Source organism: Salvelinus fontinalis, chromosome 32 (assembly GCF_029448725.1).
Source record: "Salvelinus fontinalis isolate EN_2023a chromosome 32, ASM2944872v1, whole genome shotgun sequence".
Taxonomy (NCBI): domain Eukaryota; kingdom Metazoa; phylum Chordata; class Actinopteri; order Salmoniformes; family Salmonidae; genus Salvelinus; species Salvelinus fontinalis.
In genome coordinates this window covers 6358797-6376408 of record NC_074696.1, presented here as the reverse complement: position 1 = coordinate 6376408, position 17612 = coordinate 6358797, and the positions used below count along the sequence as shown (strand labels likewise).

The 17612-nt window shown below is 42.3% G+C and overlaps 1 protein-coding gene across 1 annotated transcript in view; it reads left to right on the top strand.

Moving 5' to 3' along the window:
* Window positions 1–17612, top strand: part of dlgap3 (discs, large (Drosophila) homolog-associated protein 3) — a 157071-nt gene that overhangs the window by 118787 nt on the left and 20672 nt on the right. The window contains exons 7-9 of the mRNA XM_055893249.1: window positions 6966–7375; window positions 7502–7596; window positions 8943–9180. Of these exons, the coding sequence (XP_055749224.1) occupies window positions 6966–7375; window positions 7502–7596; window positions 8943–9180 (743 nt within the window). The remainder of the gene's footprint in view (window positions 1–6965; window positions 7376–7501; window positions 7597–8942; window positions 9181–17612) is intronic.

The following is a 17612-nucleotide window of genomic DNA, read 5'->3' as shown; positions in this document are numbered from 1 at the left end:
ACCATGGGGGGGATAGTACAGTAGGTTGACATAGTGCTAGTGCTTTTGCTGTTCGTTCGGCCTACTCATCTTATCAGCTGACGAAAAAAAATCACATGAGTGAGAGATGCTCAGAGATAAGGACACGACGCAGCACTCCGCAAAAGGCATAGATTATTTTTAGGGTGCATGACGGCCACAAAGGGGCAGTGGCATAGATTATTTTTAGGGTGCATGACGGCCACAAAGGGGCAGTGGCATAGATTATTTTTAGGGTGCATGACGGCCACAAAGGGGCAGTGGCATAGATTATTTTTAGGGTGCATGACGGCCACAAAGGGGCAGTGGCATAGATTATTTTTAGGGTGCATGACGGCCACAAAGGGGCAGTGGCATAGATTATTTTTAGGGTGCATGACGGCCACAAAGGGGCAGTGGCATAGTTTATTTTTAGGGTGCATGAGGGCCACAAAGGGGCAGTGGCATAGATTATTTTTAGGGTGCATGACGGCCACAAAGGGGCAGTGGCATAGATTATTTTTAGGGTGCGTTACGGCCACAAAGGGGATGCCGCAGTGAAATTGGAGGCATCATCATGTGCTTGTCAAATTGTGAATGAGAGACTGATGAAGTGTGAACAGCCTGCACAAAAATACAAAGCAGAGCTCATGCCTTTCAAGCTACTTTTTTCAAATCATCATTAGTCTCATCATTCAGCCTTTAACAATGTATTAAAAATCTAAACATATAGACCAATGTTTGTCGAACAACTAAAGTTACATGAATACCTCTAAATGAAGTATATAGGAGGACCTGTTTCTTTGTTTACCGCTCAACACAGAATGGCCGCATGTGCGCACTCCCCCATATCATTTGGAGGAAATATATTTCATTCAGCTTTGTTCAATTGTATTCTTCACACTATAATATAATATAAAATAATGTCATGGAATTTAGGAGACAAAGGGTTTTAATTCTAGACACGGGTAGGCAGGAAGTATACGGAGGGTACGAGGCAACAGAAGACGAACAGCAGAAGGGTTAATGATCTTGACCTTCTTGGAGACCGGTTGATGCTGCGGAAGCGAAGCGGCCCGGGCGTTACTGAACCCCTCCCGTAGGTACTGGTACTCCGCGGGGCTGGTGGAGAGGTCCGGGGCAATTTCCAAGCCCCCGGGAAGATGTCCTGGGGCAGGCAGAGCTGACTTCAGTCAATCAGTGTGGCAGGACGGGCTACAGCCCGCGATGGCACCAGTAGCCCAGTCAATAGAGTGATTGTGTCGCTGGAGCCAAGAGAATCCCAATACCACGGGAACCTGCGGTGACTCAACTAGCAGGAATTGGATTGTCTCGCTGTGGTTCCCTGACACTCGTAGGTTGATGGGGTTGGTATGGTGGGGGACCCGGCCTATAGAGCGCCCGTCCATGGGAAAAGAGAGGAGTTGAGCGAGGATGCCCAGCTCGGACGCCAAGGTAACTTCCATAAGACTCACATTGGCCCCTGAGTCGATGAGTACCTGCAGAGGCTTGGACTGGTCGCCCCACAGCAGGATGGCATGGAGACGGGGGTGAGTAAGGGGAGAAAAACAATTATCTTTAAGACTCACCAGAGTACTCCCTCCAATGAATGAGCTATGTCGCTTGATGGGACAGGTAGACACACAATGACCGGCAGTACCACAATACAGACAACTCTGGGTGTCAGGTCTGTGTACGCGTTCGGCTGGAGACAGCCTAGCCCTGCTGAGCTACATCGGCTCGGGAATAGGTGAATCGGCAGTCGTTGGTGGCTCATGGAGGAACTCGGGTAAGCTCTGATCCTCTTGGGGATGTAGACAACGGGGACTTCCGGAGATCACCAGATGCAAGGTGGGATTCTTGAGTGAGTGATTGGTATCAGACCTCTTCTCCCTTCTACGTTCCCGTAACCGACCATCGATCAGGATGGTTAAAGCGATGAATGAGTCGAGATCCGTCTGTAGTTCCCGGGCTGCAAACTCATCCTTTACTTCCTCTCATAATCCGTGGAGGATCAGGCAGATGTTGGTAATCCAGAGTAGTGTGGCAAAAGTATAGGACGGCAGGCAGGTCAGGGTCAGGGTCAGGTCAGGCAGAGGGGTCAAATCCGGGAAAAAGTAGAAAACAGGAACTAAGACAAGACAGGAGTAAGAGGGAAAAGGCTGGTAGGTTCTACGAATAAAACAAACTGGCAACAGACAAACAGAGAACACAGGTATAAATACACAGGGGATAACTTGGAAGATGGGCGACACCTAGAGGGGGTGGAGACAAGCACAACGACAGGTGAAACAGATCCGGGTGTGAAATCCTCTACACACAATACCCTATAATGACAAAGTGAAAACAGGTTTTTAGAAGAAAGGAAAAAAAATACTAAAAGAGAAATATCATATTTACATAAGTATTCAGACCCTTTGCTATGAGACTGCATCCTGTTTCAATTGGTCATCCTTAAGATTTTTCTGCAACTTGATTGGAGTCCACCTGTGGTAAAATATTTGATTGGACATGATTTGGAAAGGCACACACCTGTCTATTGTTGATGATTCTTAAAGGAGGAAGGAGAGTCGGTCAAGGAGCGATTCGGACGAAGTGTTAAATTGTATGACAGTTGACAGTTTATTCAGAGTAAAGATATTTGGTACAGCGTGCACGGTCTCGTTCCTTTAGCTCAGAGAGAACTAGCAGAGCAGAGCCCCTAAAACAGTTTGTTTACATGTTTTATACAACACAGAAAGTAGGTTGAGTCTGGAAGTTCTGGTCCTCTGGTTGGTTCTGGACAGTTTGTTGTCTTCTCAGATTGGTCCTGATGAGCTGGGCGTCATCCTTCTGAGTCTTGTAGCAGAAGTTCTTTGTTACCAAATGTTCAGCTAAACAGAAGATTTGGTGTGTGCGTTTGTGTGTTCCTGTTTCCAAAGTCTGGTGTGTCAGTGTGGCTCATGTTGTCACAAGGTATGTTGTCAGTGGTCAGCAGGGGCACTTCCCGATATTCTCAGTGAGTGGAAACATTGGGTCAGTTTCTGTAAGTTGTGTTGTGTCAGCTATCTGCTCTTCTGCAAGTGTGTGTAATAAGCCTCTTGTGAAAATAGGGAAGTCCCATGTGTTATAACAGCTTCATCATAGTAATATGGTTATTACATTGCCAGGCGCATGTTTAAGCTAGGAATTCCTACAAATTAATAAACTGTAGCATGGAGGAATTCTTACACTATATAATCTGGATGAAGGGCCTTGGTCAGGGAGGTGACCACTAACCCGATGGTCACTCTAACAGACCTCCAGACTTCCTCTGTGAAGATGGGAGAACCTTCCAGAAGGACAACCATCTCTGCAGCACTCCACCAATTAGGCCACTTCTTTGTAAAAGGCACATGACAGAACGCTTGGAGTTTGCCAAAAGATACCTAAAGGACTTTTAGACCTGAGAAATAAGATTCTCTGGTCTGATTATATCAAAATTGAACTCTATGGCCTGAATGCCAAGCGTCACGTCTGGAGGAAACCTGGCGCCCTCCCTACGGTGAAGCATGGTGGAGGCAGCATCATGTTATGGGAATGTTTTTCACCGCCAGGGACTGGGAGACTAGTCAGGATTGAGGGAAAGATGAACAGAGCAAAGTACAGAGAGATCCTTGATGAAATCCTGCTCCAGAGCACTCAGGACCTCAGACTGTGGCGAAGGTTCACCTTCCAACAGGATAATGACCCTAAGCACACAGCCAAGACAACGCAGAAGTGGTTTTGGGAGAAGTCTCTGAATGCCCTTGAGTGACCCAGCCAGAGCCTGGACTTGAACCCGATCGAACATCTCTGGAGAGACCTGAAAATAGCTGTGAAGCGACGCTCCCTATTCAACCTGACATAACTTGAGAGAATCTGCAGAGAAGAACGGGAAAAACTCCCCGGATACAGGTGTGCCAAGCTTGTATCATCATACCCAAGAATACTTGAGGCTGTAATTGCTGCCAAAGGTGCTTCAAAAAAGTACTGAGTAAAGGGTCTTAAATGGAAGAAAGACGGGAAATGAAACACAGATTTTAAAAAAAAAAAAAAAACACTTCTGGGTTAGATTTCCTCAGGTTTTCACCCGCAAAATCAAAAAAAAAAATCTGTTTTGTTATACTCACAGACAATATTTTGACAGTTTTGGAAACTTTGGAGTGTTTTCTATCCTAATCTGTAAATTATATGCATATTCTACGATCTGGACCTGAGAAATAGTCCGTTTACTTTGGGAACGTTATTTTAAAAAATTACAAAATTAAAATATGACCCCTAGCGTCAAGAAGTTAATACATATGTAAATATGAATGTGTTTTTATTTGTAGTACAATTGCACAAATTTCTAAAAACCTGTTTTTGTTTAGTCACTATATGGTATTGTAGATTGATTAGGGGAAATGTATTTCAATCCATGTTTGAATAATGCTGTAACGTAACAAAATGTGAAAAAAAGTCAAAGGATCTGAATATCCAAACGCACTGTATGTATTTATTATGGACATTGAAATGGTAACAAATAACATCAGATCCAACAATAACATCAAGGGGTTAGAAATCCAGGGCTTTAAAAACAAAGGTGTCATTGTACGTTTTCTTTTCAATCCACAATCTGAATCCCTCCACAGCCTCATAGAGGATCTAGATACTTGTAGAATTAGAATCCCTCCACAGCCTCATAGAGGATCTAGATACTTGTAGAATTAGAATCCCTCCCACAGCCTCATAGAGGATCTAGATACTTGTAGAATTAGAATCCCTCCACAGCCTCATAGAGGATCTAGATACTTGTAGAATTAGAATCCCTCCACAGCCTCATAGAGGATCTAGATACTTGTAGAATTAGAATCCCTCCACAGCCTCATAGAGGGTCTAGATACTTTTTCTAACCTCTCTGGATTTAAACCGAATTAGTTACTTAACTATATTACGTATTTGGATCAGTAAAAAATACAACTTTTACTTTACCAATAAAAATGATCTGACGGTGAAGTGGACATACTCAGTATTCATTTCCAGAAAAAAGAAGAAAATAAATAATTTCACTACAATACATTTTAGTAGACTGTTAAAAGAAAATAGATAAGATATTTCTACCATGTAAAGGACAATACCTGTCTATTTATGGGAAAAAAAATCATATCCCAGTTTACCTATTTACTTCTGGCCCTGACTACACCTAACAACTTGTTTTTTAAATGATACGAGCAAAAAATATTCCACTTTATTTGGAACGGCAAGCCAGACTAAATTAAACAGGCCTATTTATATAATGAATATGAAGTCGGAGGGCAGAAATTATTTAAATATTAAAGCACTAGGCTATTATGACATCACTAAAGGTTTCAGTCATACAGAAGTTCTACTTCAATCTGAACTGGTTCTCTAGTAGATTAGTAAGAATGACTCACCCCGTGTTCAAGAATGACCTTTAATCCCCTTTATTCAGATTACAACCTCTCCCTTTATTCACCTCTCCCTTTATTCAGATTACAACCTCTCCCTTTATTCAGATTACAACCTCTCCCTTTATTCAGATTACAACCTCTCCCTTTATTCAGATTACAACCTCTCCCCTTATTCAGATTACAACCTCTCCCTTTATTCACCTCTCCCTTTATTCAGATTACAATCTCTCCCTTTATTCAGATTACAACCTCTCCCTTTATTCACCTCTCCCTTTATTCAGATTACAATCTCTCCCTTTATTCAGATTACAACCTCTCCCTTGATTCAGATTACAACCTCTCACTTTATTCAGAATACAACCTCTCGCTTTATTCAGATTACAACCTCTCCTTTTAATCAGATTATAACCTCTCCCTTTATTCAGATTATAACCTCTCCCTTTATTCAGATTATAACCTCTCCCTTTATTCAGATTATAACCTCTCCCTTTATTCAGATTATAACCTCTCCCTTTATTCAGATTATAACCTCTCCCTTTATTCAGATTACAACCTCTCCCTTTATTCAGATTACAACCTCTCCCTTTATTCAGATTACAACCTCTCCCTTTATTCAGATTCCAACGTCTCCCTTTATTCAGATTACAACCTCTCGCTTTCGGTTATTTGAAAAGGAAATCATCTCCCTAAATATTGCTATTTTTAAAAACAATCCATAAAAAAATGCTGGTTGTAATTAGTGGAGTTATGTGACACATGCAGCCAACAAGAAATGTATGGAAATGTCTGCTCTGTACAAAATGTGTTATTTCTAGAATTCTGTTGTTGCTCTCAGATCTTAGGGGTTTGTGGGTTAAATGTGGAAGACACATTTCAGTTGAATACATTCAGTTGGACGACTGACTAGGTTGATAGACTAGAACGGTCATATCTTTTGATAGACCAGAATGGTTATATATCTCTGGTTGGTACTATATGTACTATATTACAATCCCACAGCCATTAAAATAACATAACTGTTAGTAGCAGGAAAGGTGATCCCATCTATCCTCTGCTATTTTCATTGTCTTTGGAGCCCCTGGCCCAGGCAATTCAACAATCAAAATAAATCATATCTCTCAAGTCTATGGATGACGTCGTCTTGTTATAGGATATTTTACTATATCTAGACAACGTATCCCAATCCCTCCCAAAAGCTCTGCGGATCATAGACAAATGCAGCTCCATCTCCAGTTCTGAACTGAATCTAATGAAATCAGCCTTACTGTCTCTCTAAGACCCCGATGGAGGACACTACTTATGGAATCACAATCGTTTCCCGTTTTAAATATTTGGGAATAGATATAGTTCCTTAGATGAAACCATTGCCAGTAGATGGAAGATGGCAATATGTCTTTCCCATCTTATTGAACTGTACAGATTATTCCTGCATGATGAAATATAATCCACTGCAACTACATCATGTATCTCCTGTCTGTCTCTGTAGTTGTGGTGTCTGGTCAGACGTCCAGGGGATCCAGCCCAACCACATCATGTATCTCCTGTCTGTCTCTGTAGTTGTGGTGTCTGGTCAGACGTCCAGGGAAAGGAGTTACTACACAGGACCAGGACACGGCCGTTCCCGCCAGCACTCCAACTCAGCCGAGAGCCTGGATGGGGTCCCCCGGTGGGGCAGGGAGCTTGTACTCTGTGGAGGGGGAGGACAGGGGCCCCCCAGAGTAAAATATAGCGGCTCCGCTGATAGTCTCTTGGAGGGGCCCAGGGGAAAGGAGAGGGGGGAGAGGGATGTGGGACGGGCAGGGGGAAGTCTGGGGAAGTCTGCCTCCCTCTCACAGAACAGTATGGTGATGAGTAAGATGGGAGGAGGAGGAGGAGGAGGAGGAGGAGGAAGAGGAGGAGGCGGAGGACAGGAGGAGAACCAGACGGAGAGAAGAGGAAGGAATTGGAGGCCGTCTATCGCTGTACAGGTAAGTGAGGTATTTTTTTACATGTCAATTTGTTTAAATAAATGTAATTTATTTCATATGTGTATATGTGTATTTGAGTGTTTTTTAAATTAGTCAATCTGACCTTAGACCCTGTGTGTGTGTCAGGTGGACAGCTCGGAGAACCTGTCAGACTCGGACCCGGATGGCAAGGCTCTGAGAGAGGTTCACTCTATAGGGGTGCAGGTGGAGGAGGACAAGAGGTAGTTTTATAACACCATTTATAACACTCATATTTTTTATTTATTTATTTATTTAACCTTTATTTAACCAGGTAGGCAAATTGAGAACACGTTCTCATTTACAATTGCGACCTGGCCAAGATAAAGCAAAGCAGTTCGACACATACAACAACACATAGTTACACATGGAGTAAAAACAAACATATAGTCAATAATACAGTGAAAAAATAAAAATAAAAAAAAATAAGTCTATATACAATGTGAGCAAGTGAGGTGAGATAAGGGAGGTGAAGGCAAACAGATATATGTATAAATAAATAAAAATATAAAAAGGCCATGGAGGCGAAGTGAGTACAACACAGCAAGTAAAATAAAAACTAAAAAAAACACTGGAATGGTTGGTTTGCATTGGAAGAAAGTGCAAAGTAGAGACAGAAATAATGGGGTGCAAAGGAGCAAAATAAATTAATAAATAAATACAGTAGGTAAAGAGGTAGTTGTTTGGGCTAAATTGTAGATGGGTTATGTACAGGTGCAGTAATCTATGAGCTGCTCTGACAGCTGGTGCTTAAAGCTAGTGAGGGAGATAGGTGTTTCCAGTTTCAGAGATTTTTGTAGTTCGTTCCAGTCATATGAACACTCATTATAGGTTTATAACAGGCATTACGATGTTTTCACTGTAAGAGGAAAGATGGTGGGTATTGTACGAAAAATAATAATCTCTCTCTCTCGCTCTCGCTCTTCTCTCTCTTCTCTCTCTCTCTTCTCTCTCTCTCGGTCTCTCTCTCTCTCTCTCTTCACTTCTCTCTCTCTTTCTCTTTCGCTCTCTCTCTCTCTCTCTCTTCTCTCTCTGTCTCAGTCTCTCTCTCTCTCTCTTCACTTCTCTCTCTCTTTCTCTTTCGCTCTCTCTCTCGCTCTCTTTCTCTTTCACTCTCTCTCTCGCTCTCTCTCTCTCTCTCTTCTTATTTCTGTCTCTCTATCTCTCTCTCGCTCTCTCTCTTCTCCCCTTTCTGATGTAGTACGTGTGACTCTGTGACTCAGACTTCCTCCTCTATTTCTCTCGCTGTGTGTATGTGTGTGGGGGGGTGCAGGGTATTAACAGGTGTACCACCCCCCCTGAGCTGTGGAGTGTGTGTGTCGGTGTTAATTAGGGCCGGGGTTACGTTATGCGTGAAAGCCCAGTCCTACGTGTTATACCCAGTAGTCATGGTTACACGCAGTTATTATCGAAGTTGAAACTGAGAAAGGAAAAACTCCCTCAATCTCCCACATCTTATCTCTGTCTGTCTCTGCATGAGTAGTATTAGTCTGTGTGTATTTAGATGCATCCCAACCCTCCTCTCCTCCTTCCTTTCCTCTCCTCCTAGACGCGCTCGGTTCAAGCGATCCAACAGCGTGACGGCCAGCGTCCAGGCAGACCTGGATCCAGCGGGGGGTTTCTCAGGCCTCTCCTTCGCTGTTCCTACGCAGGAGAAGAGCCTCCAGTTCCCAGGCCTCACCTTCGCTGTTCCTACCCAGGATAAGAGCCCCCAGTTTGGCTGCTCCTTCCAGAGACACTCCTCAGAGCCTGAGTCAGCCGACCAGTACGCAGAGTACCACCGCACGGTCAGTAGTTCGCGTTGGGTAGTTAGTTGTTTAGTTAGCCGTTAGTTAGGTTATTAGGTTGTTAGGTTGTTAGGTAGGTAGTTAGTTAGGTTATTAGGTTGTTAGTTAGTTATTTAGTTAATTTAATTAGTTAGTTATGTTATTATATTGTTGGGTAGTTAGTTAGTTAGTTAGTTTATTAGGTTGGTAGCTAGTTATTTAGTTAATTAGTTAGTTATTTAGGTTATTAGGTTGATAGGTAGTTAGTTAGTTAGTTTGGTCATTAGGTTGTTAGGTAGTTAGTTAGGTTATTAGGTTGTTAGGTAAGTAGTTAGTTAGTTAGTTAGTTAGTTGGTTTGTTAGGTACTTAGTTAGTTAGTTAGCTAGTTAGTTAGCTAGTTAGGTAAGTAGGTAGGTACGTACGTAGTTAGCTAGTTAGCAGTTATTTGATTATTTAGTTAGTTAGTTAGGTAGGTAGGTAGGTAGGTAGGTAGGTAGTTAGGTAGGTAGGTAGGTAGGTAGGCAGGCAGGCAGGCAGGCAGGCAGGCAGGCAGGCAGGCAGGCAGGCAGGCAGGCAGGCAGGCAGGCAGGCAGGCAGGCAGGCAGGCAGGCAGGTAGGTAGGTAGGTAGGTAGGTAGGTAGGTAGGTAGGTAGGTAGGTAGGTAGATAGATAGGATAATATAATATGCAACACTAGTTTGGTAACTTTGTGTCTGCTTTATGCTTATTATTTATTACATCATTGACGGACTTATCTACTTCCTGTCCTCTTCATCCCCATTGGGACTTCATTACATCATTAACTTCACTGCGCTACGGATACCGAATACGGGTTCACTTTCCTAAACAACCACTGAATTGCAGGGCGCCAAATTCAAAAATATTACAAAAAATATTTATAATCATGCAATCACAAGTGAAATATACCAAAACACAGCTTAGCTTGTTGTTAATCCACCTATCGTGTCAGATTTTTAAAATATATTTTACAGCGAAAGAAATCCAAGCTTTTGTGAGTGTTGCTTTCAATGCTACAACAGCTTAGCCTTATATTAGCTTGGTTAGCTTGGTCACGAAAGTAAGAAAAGCAATCAAATGAATCGCTTACCTTTGATAATCTTCGGGTGTTTCCACTCACGAGACTCCCAGTTACACAACAAATCTTCTTTTTGTTCGATAAATATTACTTTTATAACAAAAAAACGCCATTTGGGTTGCACGTTATGTTCAGAAAACCACAGCCTCGTTCCGTTCGACAAATCCCAAAAAGTATCCGAAATGCTCGTAAAAACATTTCAAATGTTTTTTATAATCAATCCTCAGGTTGTCTTTAACAAACATAATCGATAATATTTCAACTGGAGCATAACCTATTCATTAAGAGAGAAACGGAAAATGGAGAGCTCCTCTCGCGCGCGCAGGAAATATTCCGAGGACACCTGACTAGTTTTGAAAAAACTCGTTCATTTTTCTAAATAAAAGCCTGTGTCTAAAGCCTGGTCACAGCCTGAGGAAGCCATTGGAAAAGGAATCTGGTTGATACCCCTTTAAATGGAGCTTAGACGGGCCAGGGAACACCCAGGGAACACAGATTTTGTTTAAAGAAATATCACTTCCGGGTTACATTTTCTCAGGTTTTCGTTTGCAGAATAAGTATTCTTATTCACACAGACAATATTTTGACAGTTTTGGAAACTTTGGAGTGTTTGCTATCCTAATCTGTAAATTATATGCATATTCTACGATCTGGGCCAGAGAAAATGTCTGTTTACGTTGGGCACATTATTTAAAAAAAATATTTAAAAAATATGACCCCTAGCGCTAAGAAGTTTTAAAGGACTTATCTACTTCCTGTCCTCTTCATCCCCATTGGGACTTCATGACATCATTAAAGGGTTTATCTACTTCCTGTCTTCTTCATCCCCATTTGGGACTTCATTACATAATGAACTCTCTCCACTTCTCCCTAATAAAGAACAGCAAGTTACAATCTTCACTTAAAAGTATCCACTCCATTTTAGCCAAGGGACTGCCGTACATTATTTATAATGAGGGATACCTGAAGAGAATCGGATCTCTCTGAAATGAAAATGGATGTCCCTCCCTTCAATAAAATATATTTTTACACGACCCTCCCCTATATCATTAAAACATAAAGTGGATAGCGGAGAACATGTCTACCGTTACCTACTCCTAGGAGAGACCAGAGACTTAGATACAGTATGCAGTTTAAGAAACTGTTCTTTGTTTTTTTTATAAAGAATGACATGGCAATTATTAAAAAAGAGGATTGTTGTTTTCTTATCCTTTAATTAACTACGCAAGTCAGTTAAGAACAAAATCTTTATTTACAATGACCGGCCTAGGAACAGCAACTGCGTTCAGCATGAACTGGAAGCGTGCCCGGCGATTCACAGCGTTTCAGAAATAAATGTCCCAAAATCGTACTAAACGGATATAAATTGCTATAAAACGCTTTAAATTAACTACCTTATGATGTTTTTAACTCCTATAACGAGTCTTAACATGACCGGAGAAAGATTACTCCCAACACTAATGCTTGGAACAGGTGCGGGTCGGTGTCCTCCACGCGCATAACGCAGCTCCAAAAGACTTACTAGCTACAGGGTTTTTTAATTTATAGTGCCTGTGAACGCGCAATCGACCCCATTCAAATCGTCATCACGTAAAGGCATCCAGGGGAAGACGTAAGCAGTGTCCGTATACTCATAGCAATAACAGTGGCCTTTTAACGGCCTTGGTCAAGGGCAGAACGACAGATTTTTTTTGACCTTGTCAGCTCAGGGATTCAATCTAGCAACCTTTTAGTTATTGGCTCAACGCTCTAACCACTAGGCTACCTGCCGCCTCTACACTCTAACCACTAGGCTACCTGCCGCCTCTACACTCTAACCACTAGGCTACCTACCACTACTACACTCTAACCACTAGGCTACCTCCCGCCTCTACACTCTAACCGCTAGGCTACCTGCCGCCTCTACACTCTAACCACCAGGCTACCTGCCGCCTCTACACTCTAACCACTAGGCTACCTCCCGTCTCTACACTCTAACCGCTAGGCAACCTGCCGCCTCTACACTCTAACCACTAGGCTACCTGCCGCCTCTACACTCTAACCGCTAGGCTACCTGCCGCCTCTACACTCTAACCACCAGGCTACCTGCCGCCTCTACACTCTAACCACTAGGCTACCTCCCGTCTCTACACTCTAACCGCTAGGCAACCTGCCGCCTCTACACTCTAACCAGTAGGCGACCTGCCGCCTCTACACTCTAACCACTAGGCTACCTGCCACCTCTACACTCTAACCACTAGGCTACCTGCCACCTCTACACTCTAACCACTAGGCTACTTGCCGCCTCTACACTCTAACCACTAGGCTACCAGCCGCCTCTACACTCTAACCAGTAGGCGACCTGCCGGCTCTACACTCTAACCACTAGGCTACCTGCCGGCTCTACACTCTAACCACTAGGCCGCTCCAGGTTAAGTTTGGAATAGTGCTAAAGTTGTCTATCAAATGTAAAAATAGAGTTCAACAGCTCAATCAAATTACAACTCAAGCAGCCGCATATCATCAGGAGGCCTATATGCACTTGTACTTAAAAAAAAATTGGGGGGGGGGGGACTATCGTTTTTTAATGTATTCTAATTTATTCCATTATATTGTTGTTAGAAAATAGATGTATGTTGACTGTGATTAGGACTTGGGAAAATAGGAGCATCTGCTGTGCTAAATTAACAAACGAGGCTTTCATAGCAAACCACATGACCCTCAAACCAAAGAAGGGATAAAACTCCTGTTTGTTAAAGTGAATTCAAAGGCACTGTATAGCCTAATAAGGCTTTATGGTTTTATTATATTTCATTCTATGTCATTATTCTTTTTAATTTCCTTTTTGATAGAGCCTAAATGCTGAATTTATCGGCATGTTGTTGAAGTGGTCTTGTTGATGTGTTGTTGAAATGCTGAGCTCTCCCGCCAGCCTGTATGTAGCATGTTACAAATGCTTCACAATATATTTCTACAATGGCAGTTAATTCATTGTCGTTCCTTCTTTAGGCTTCCTGGCCAGCTCTTGATTGGTTAAGAGTTAGTATGTTGTTCCTGATTGGTTAAGAGTTAGAATGTTGTTCCTGATTGGTTAAGAGTTAGTATGTTGTTTAACAGCCTGTTTCTCCTGATTGGTTTTATTTATTTATTTTATTTATCCATTATTTTACCGTTATTTTACCAGGTAAATTGACTGAGAACACGTTCTCATTTGCAGCAACGACCTGGGGAATAGTTACAGGGGAGAGGAGGGGGATGAATGAGCCATTTGTAAACTGGGGATTATTAGGTGACCATGATGGTTGAGGGCCAGATTGGGAATTTAGCCAGGACACCGGGGTTAACACCCCTACTCTTACGATAAGTGCCATGGGATCTTTAATGACCTCAGAGAGTCAGGACACCCGTTTAACGTCCCATCCGAAAGACCGCACCCTATACAGGACAGTGTCCCCAATCACTGCCCTGGGGCATTGGGATATTTGTTTAGACCAGAGGAAAGAGTGCCTCCTACTGGCCCTCCAACACCACTTCCAGCAGCATCTGGTCTCCCATCCAGGGACTGACCAGGACCAACCCTGCTTAGCTTCAGAAGCAAGCTAGCAGTGGTATGTAAGGTGGTATGCTGCTGGTATGCTGCTGGTTAAGAGTTAGTGTGTTGTTTAACAGCCTGTTTCTCCTGATTGGTTAAGAGTTAGTATGTTTCTCCTGATTGGTTAAGAGTTAGTGTGTTGTTTAACAGCCTGTTGTTCCTGATTGGTTAAGAGTTAGTATGTTTCTCCTGATTGGTTAAGAGTTAGTGTGTTGTTTAACAGCCTGTTTCTCCTGATTGGTTAAGAGTTAGTATGTTTCTCCTGATTGGTTAAGAGTTAGTTAGTATGTTTCTCCTGATTGGTTAAGAGTTAGTGTGTTGTTTAACAGCCTGTTTCTCCTGATTGGTTAAGAGTTAGTATGTTTCTCCTGATTGGTTAAGAGTTAGTATGTTTCTCCTGATTGGTTAAGAGTTAGTATGTTTCTCCTGATTGGTTAAGAGTTTGTGTGTTGTTTAACAGCCTGTTGCTCCTGATTGGTTAAGAGTTAGTATGTTTCTCCTGATTGGTTAAGAGTTAGTATGTTTCTCCTGATTGGTTAAGAGTTAGTATGTTTCTCCTGATTGGTTAAGAGTTAGTGTGTTGTTTAACAGCCTGTTGCTCCTGATTGGTTAAGAGTTAGTATGTTTCTCCTGATTGGTTAAGAGTTAGTGTGTTGTTTAACAGCCTGTTGCTCCTGATTGGTTAAGAGTTAGTATGTTTCTCCTGATTGGTTAAGAGTTAGTATGTTTCTCCTGATTGGTTAAGAGTTAGTGTGTTGTTTAACAGCCTGTTGCGGAGCTCCCTCACTTTTCTCTAATGTAGAATACACCAGGGTGCATGGTAAATTATTTCTGGAAAAATCTATTCAGATTAATTCAAAGTATATTATATTTAGGCCTAATTAGCACTAAAATTAAATTAAAAAGAATGACAAACTGAATCAATATGTAGACTATAGCAGGTAAATGGTGGTTTCTTTCCCTTTATTCTTTCTCTATGGCAGTGGCACGAGTGATGAACTGTAGGCATGTGTGCAGAGAATACCCACAGACAGACAACTCTACTCAGGGTTGCTAAAACGGATGTCCTCAAAAACAATCTTGTACGATGTACTTGAACTCGCAACCCTACTGTTCCCGAGTGCTTAGCTTACAGAAACGTACCACCTCTATAAACCTTATCATCTCACCAACGAGATTTAGGATCCAAATTCACCGTGTTGTCTGCCTTGATGTTCATAAAACACCACGGACCCCATTGCTCCAGTGGAACCGCAGTAACGATATGTGACCACTGCTGTCCTTTCAGCAGCACGATTCAAAGGGCACTCAAGTCACTCAAAAAAAATAAACCTCTTCAAGATGTTGCCGTTATATAATAGTCCTCACTTGGTATTCGTAGAAATATAAGATTATCTCTTCTCATAATGGTGCTGGTTTTAGTCAAGTTAGAGCAAAGCTGAATCGATTTCTCGGCAAAATCACACAGTGGTTAATTTAGTACTTTACATAGCAGAGCCAAATATAATAGCATACAGTGAAGTATTCAGACCCCTTGACTTTTTCCACATTTTGTTACTTTACAGACTTATTCTAAAATGTATTACATCTTTTTTTCCCCTGATCAATCTACACACAATACTCCATAATAACAAAGCAAAAACAGGTTTTTAGTAATGTTTGCTAATGTATTAAAAATATATAACACAAATACCTTATTTACATAAGGTACTCAGACTCTTTGCTATGAGACTCGAAATTAGAGCTCAGGTGCATCCTGTTTACATTAATCATCCTTGAGATGTTTCTACAACTTGATTGGAGTTCACCTGTGGTAAATTAAATTGATTGGACATGATTTGTAAAGGCACACACCTGTCTATAAAGGTCCCACAGTTGACGGTGCATGTCAGAGCAAAAACAAAGCCATGAGGTTGAAGGAATTGTCCGTAGAGCTCCAAGAGAACACAGTGGCCTCCATCATTCTTAAATTGAACCACCAAGATTCTTCCTAGAGCTGGCCGCCCGGCCAAACTGAGCAAACGGGGGGGAAGGGCCTTGGTCAGGGAGGTGACCAAGAACCCGATGGTCACTCTGACAGAGCTCTAGAGTTCCTCTGTGGAGATGGGAGAACCTTCCAGAACGAAAACCATCTCTGCAGCACTCCACCAATCAGGCCTTTGTGGTAGGGTGGCCAGACAGAAGCCACTCCTCAGTAAAAGGCACATGACAGCCCGCTTGGAGTTTGCCAAAAGGCACCTAAAGACTCTCAGAACATGAAAAACAAGATTCTTTGATCTGATGAAAGAAATATTGAACTCTTTGGCCTGAATGCCAAATGTCACATCTGGAGGAAACCTGGTACCATCCTTATGGTGAAGCATGGTGGCGGCACCATCATGCTGTGGGGATGTTTTTCAGCTGCAGGGACTGGGAGACTAGTCAGGATTGAGGGAAAGATGAACGGAGTAAAGTACAGAGAGATCCTTGATGAAAACCTGCTCTAGAGCGCTCAGGACCTCAGACTGGGGCGAAGCTTCACCTTCCAACAGGACAATGACCATAAGCACACAGCCTAAGACAATGCAAGAGTGACTTCGGGACAAGTCTCTGAATGTCTTTGAGTGGCTCAGCAAGAGCCCGGACATGAACCCGATCGAACATCTCTGGAGAGACCTGAAAATAGCTGTGCAGCGACGCTCCCCATCCAACCTGACAGAGCTTGAGAGGATCTGCAGAGAAGAATGAGAGAAACTCCCCAAATACAGGTGTGCCAAGCTTGTATCGACATACCCAAGAAGACTCAAGGCTGTAATCACTGCCGAAGGTGCTTAAATGGGTCTGAATACTTATGTAAATGTGATATTTCGGGGGGGGGGGGGTTTATGTTAAAAAATTTCTAGAAACATGTTTTTACCTTGTCACTCTGGGGTATTGTGTGTAGATTGATGAGGGAAACAAACAATTCAATTATTTTTAGAACAAGGCTGTAACGTAACAAAATTTGGAAAAAGTCAAGAATACTGTAGTGGTACTGTATAGACCTACTGTAGTGGTACTGTATAGACCTACTGTAGTGGTACTGTATAGACCTACTGTAACATACTGTATAGCCCTACTGTAGTGGTACTGTATAGACCTACTGTAGTGGTACTGTATAGACCTACTGTAGTGGTACTGTATAGACCTACTGTAGTGGTACTGTATAGACCTACTGTAACATACTGTATAGCCCTACTGTAGTGGTACTGTATAGACCTACTGTAGTGGTACTGTATAGATCTACTGTAGTGGTACTGTGTAGACCTACTGTAGTGGTACTGTATAGACCTACTGTAGCATACTGTAGTGGTACTGTATAGACCTACTGTAGTAGTACTGCATAGACCTACTGTAGGATACTGTAGTGGTACTGTATAGACCTACTGTAGCATACTGTATAGACCTACTGTAGTAGTACTGTATAGACCTACTGTAGAATACTGTAGTGGTACAGTATAGACCTACTGTAGCATACTGTAGTGGTACTGTGTAGACCTACTGTAGTGGTACTGTATAGACCTACTGTAGTGGTACTGTATAGACCTACTGTAGTGGTGCTGTATAGACCTACTGTAGTGGTACTGTGTAGACCTACTGTAGCATACTGTAGTGGTACTGTATAGACCTACTGTAGTGGTACTGTATAGACCTACTGTAGTGGTACTGTGTAGACCTACTGTAGCATACTGTAGTGGTACTGTATAGACCTACTGTAGTGGTACTGTATAGACCTACTGTAGTAGTACTGTATAGACCTACTGTAGG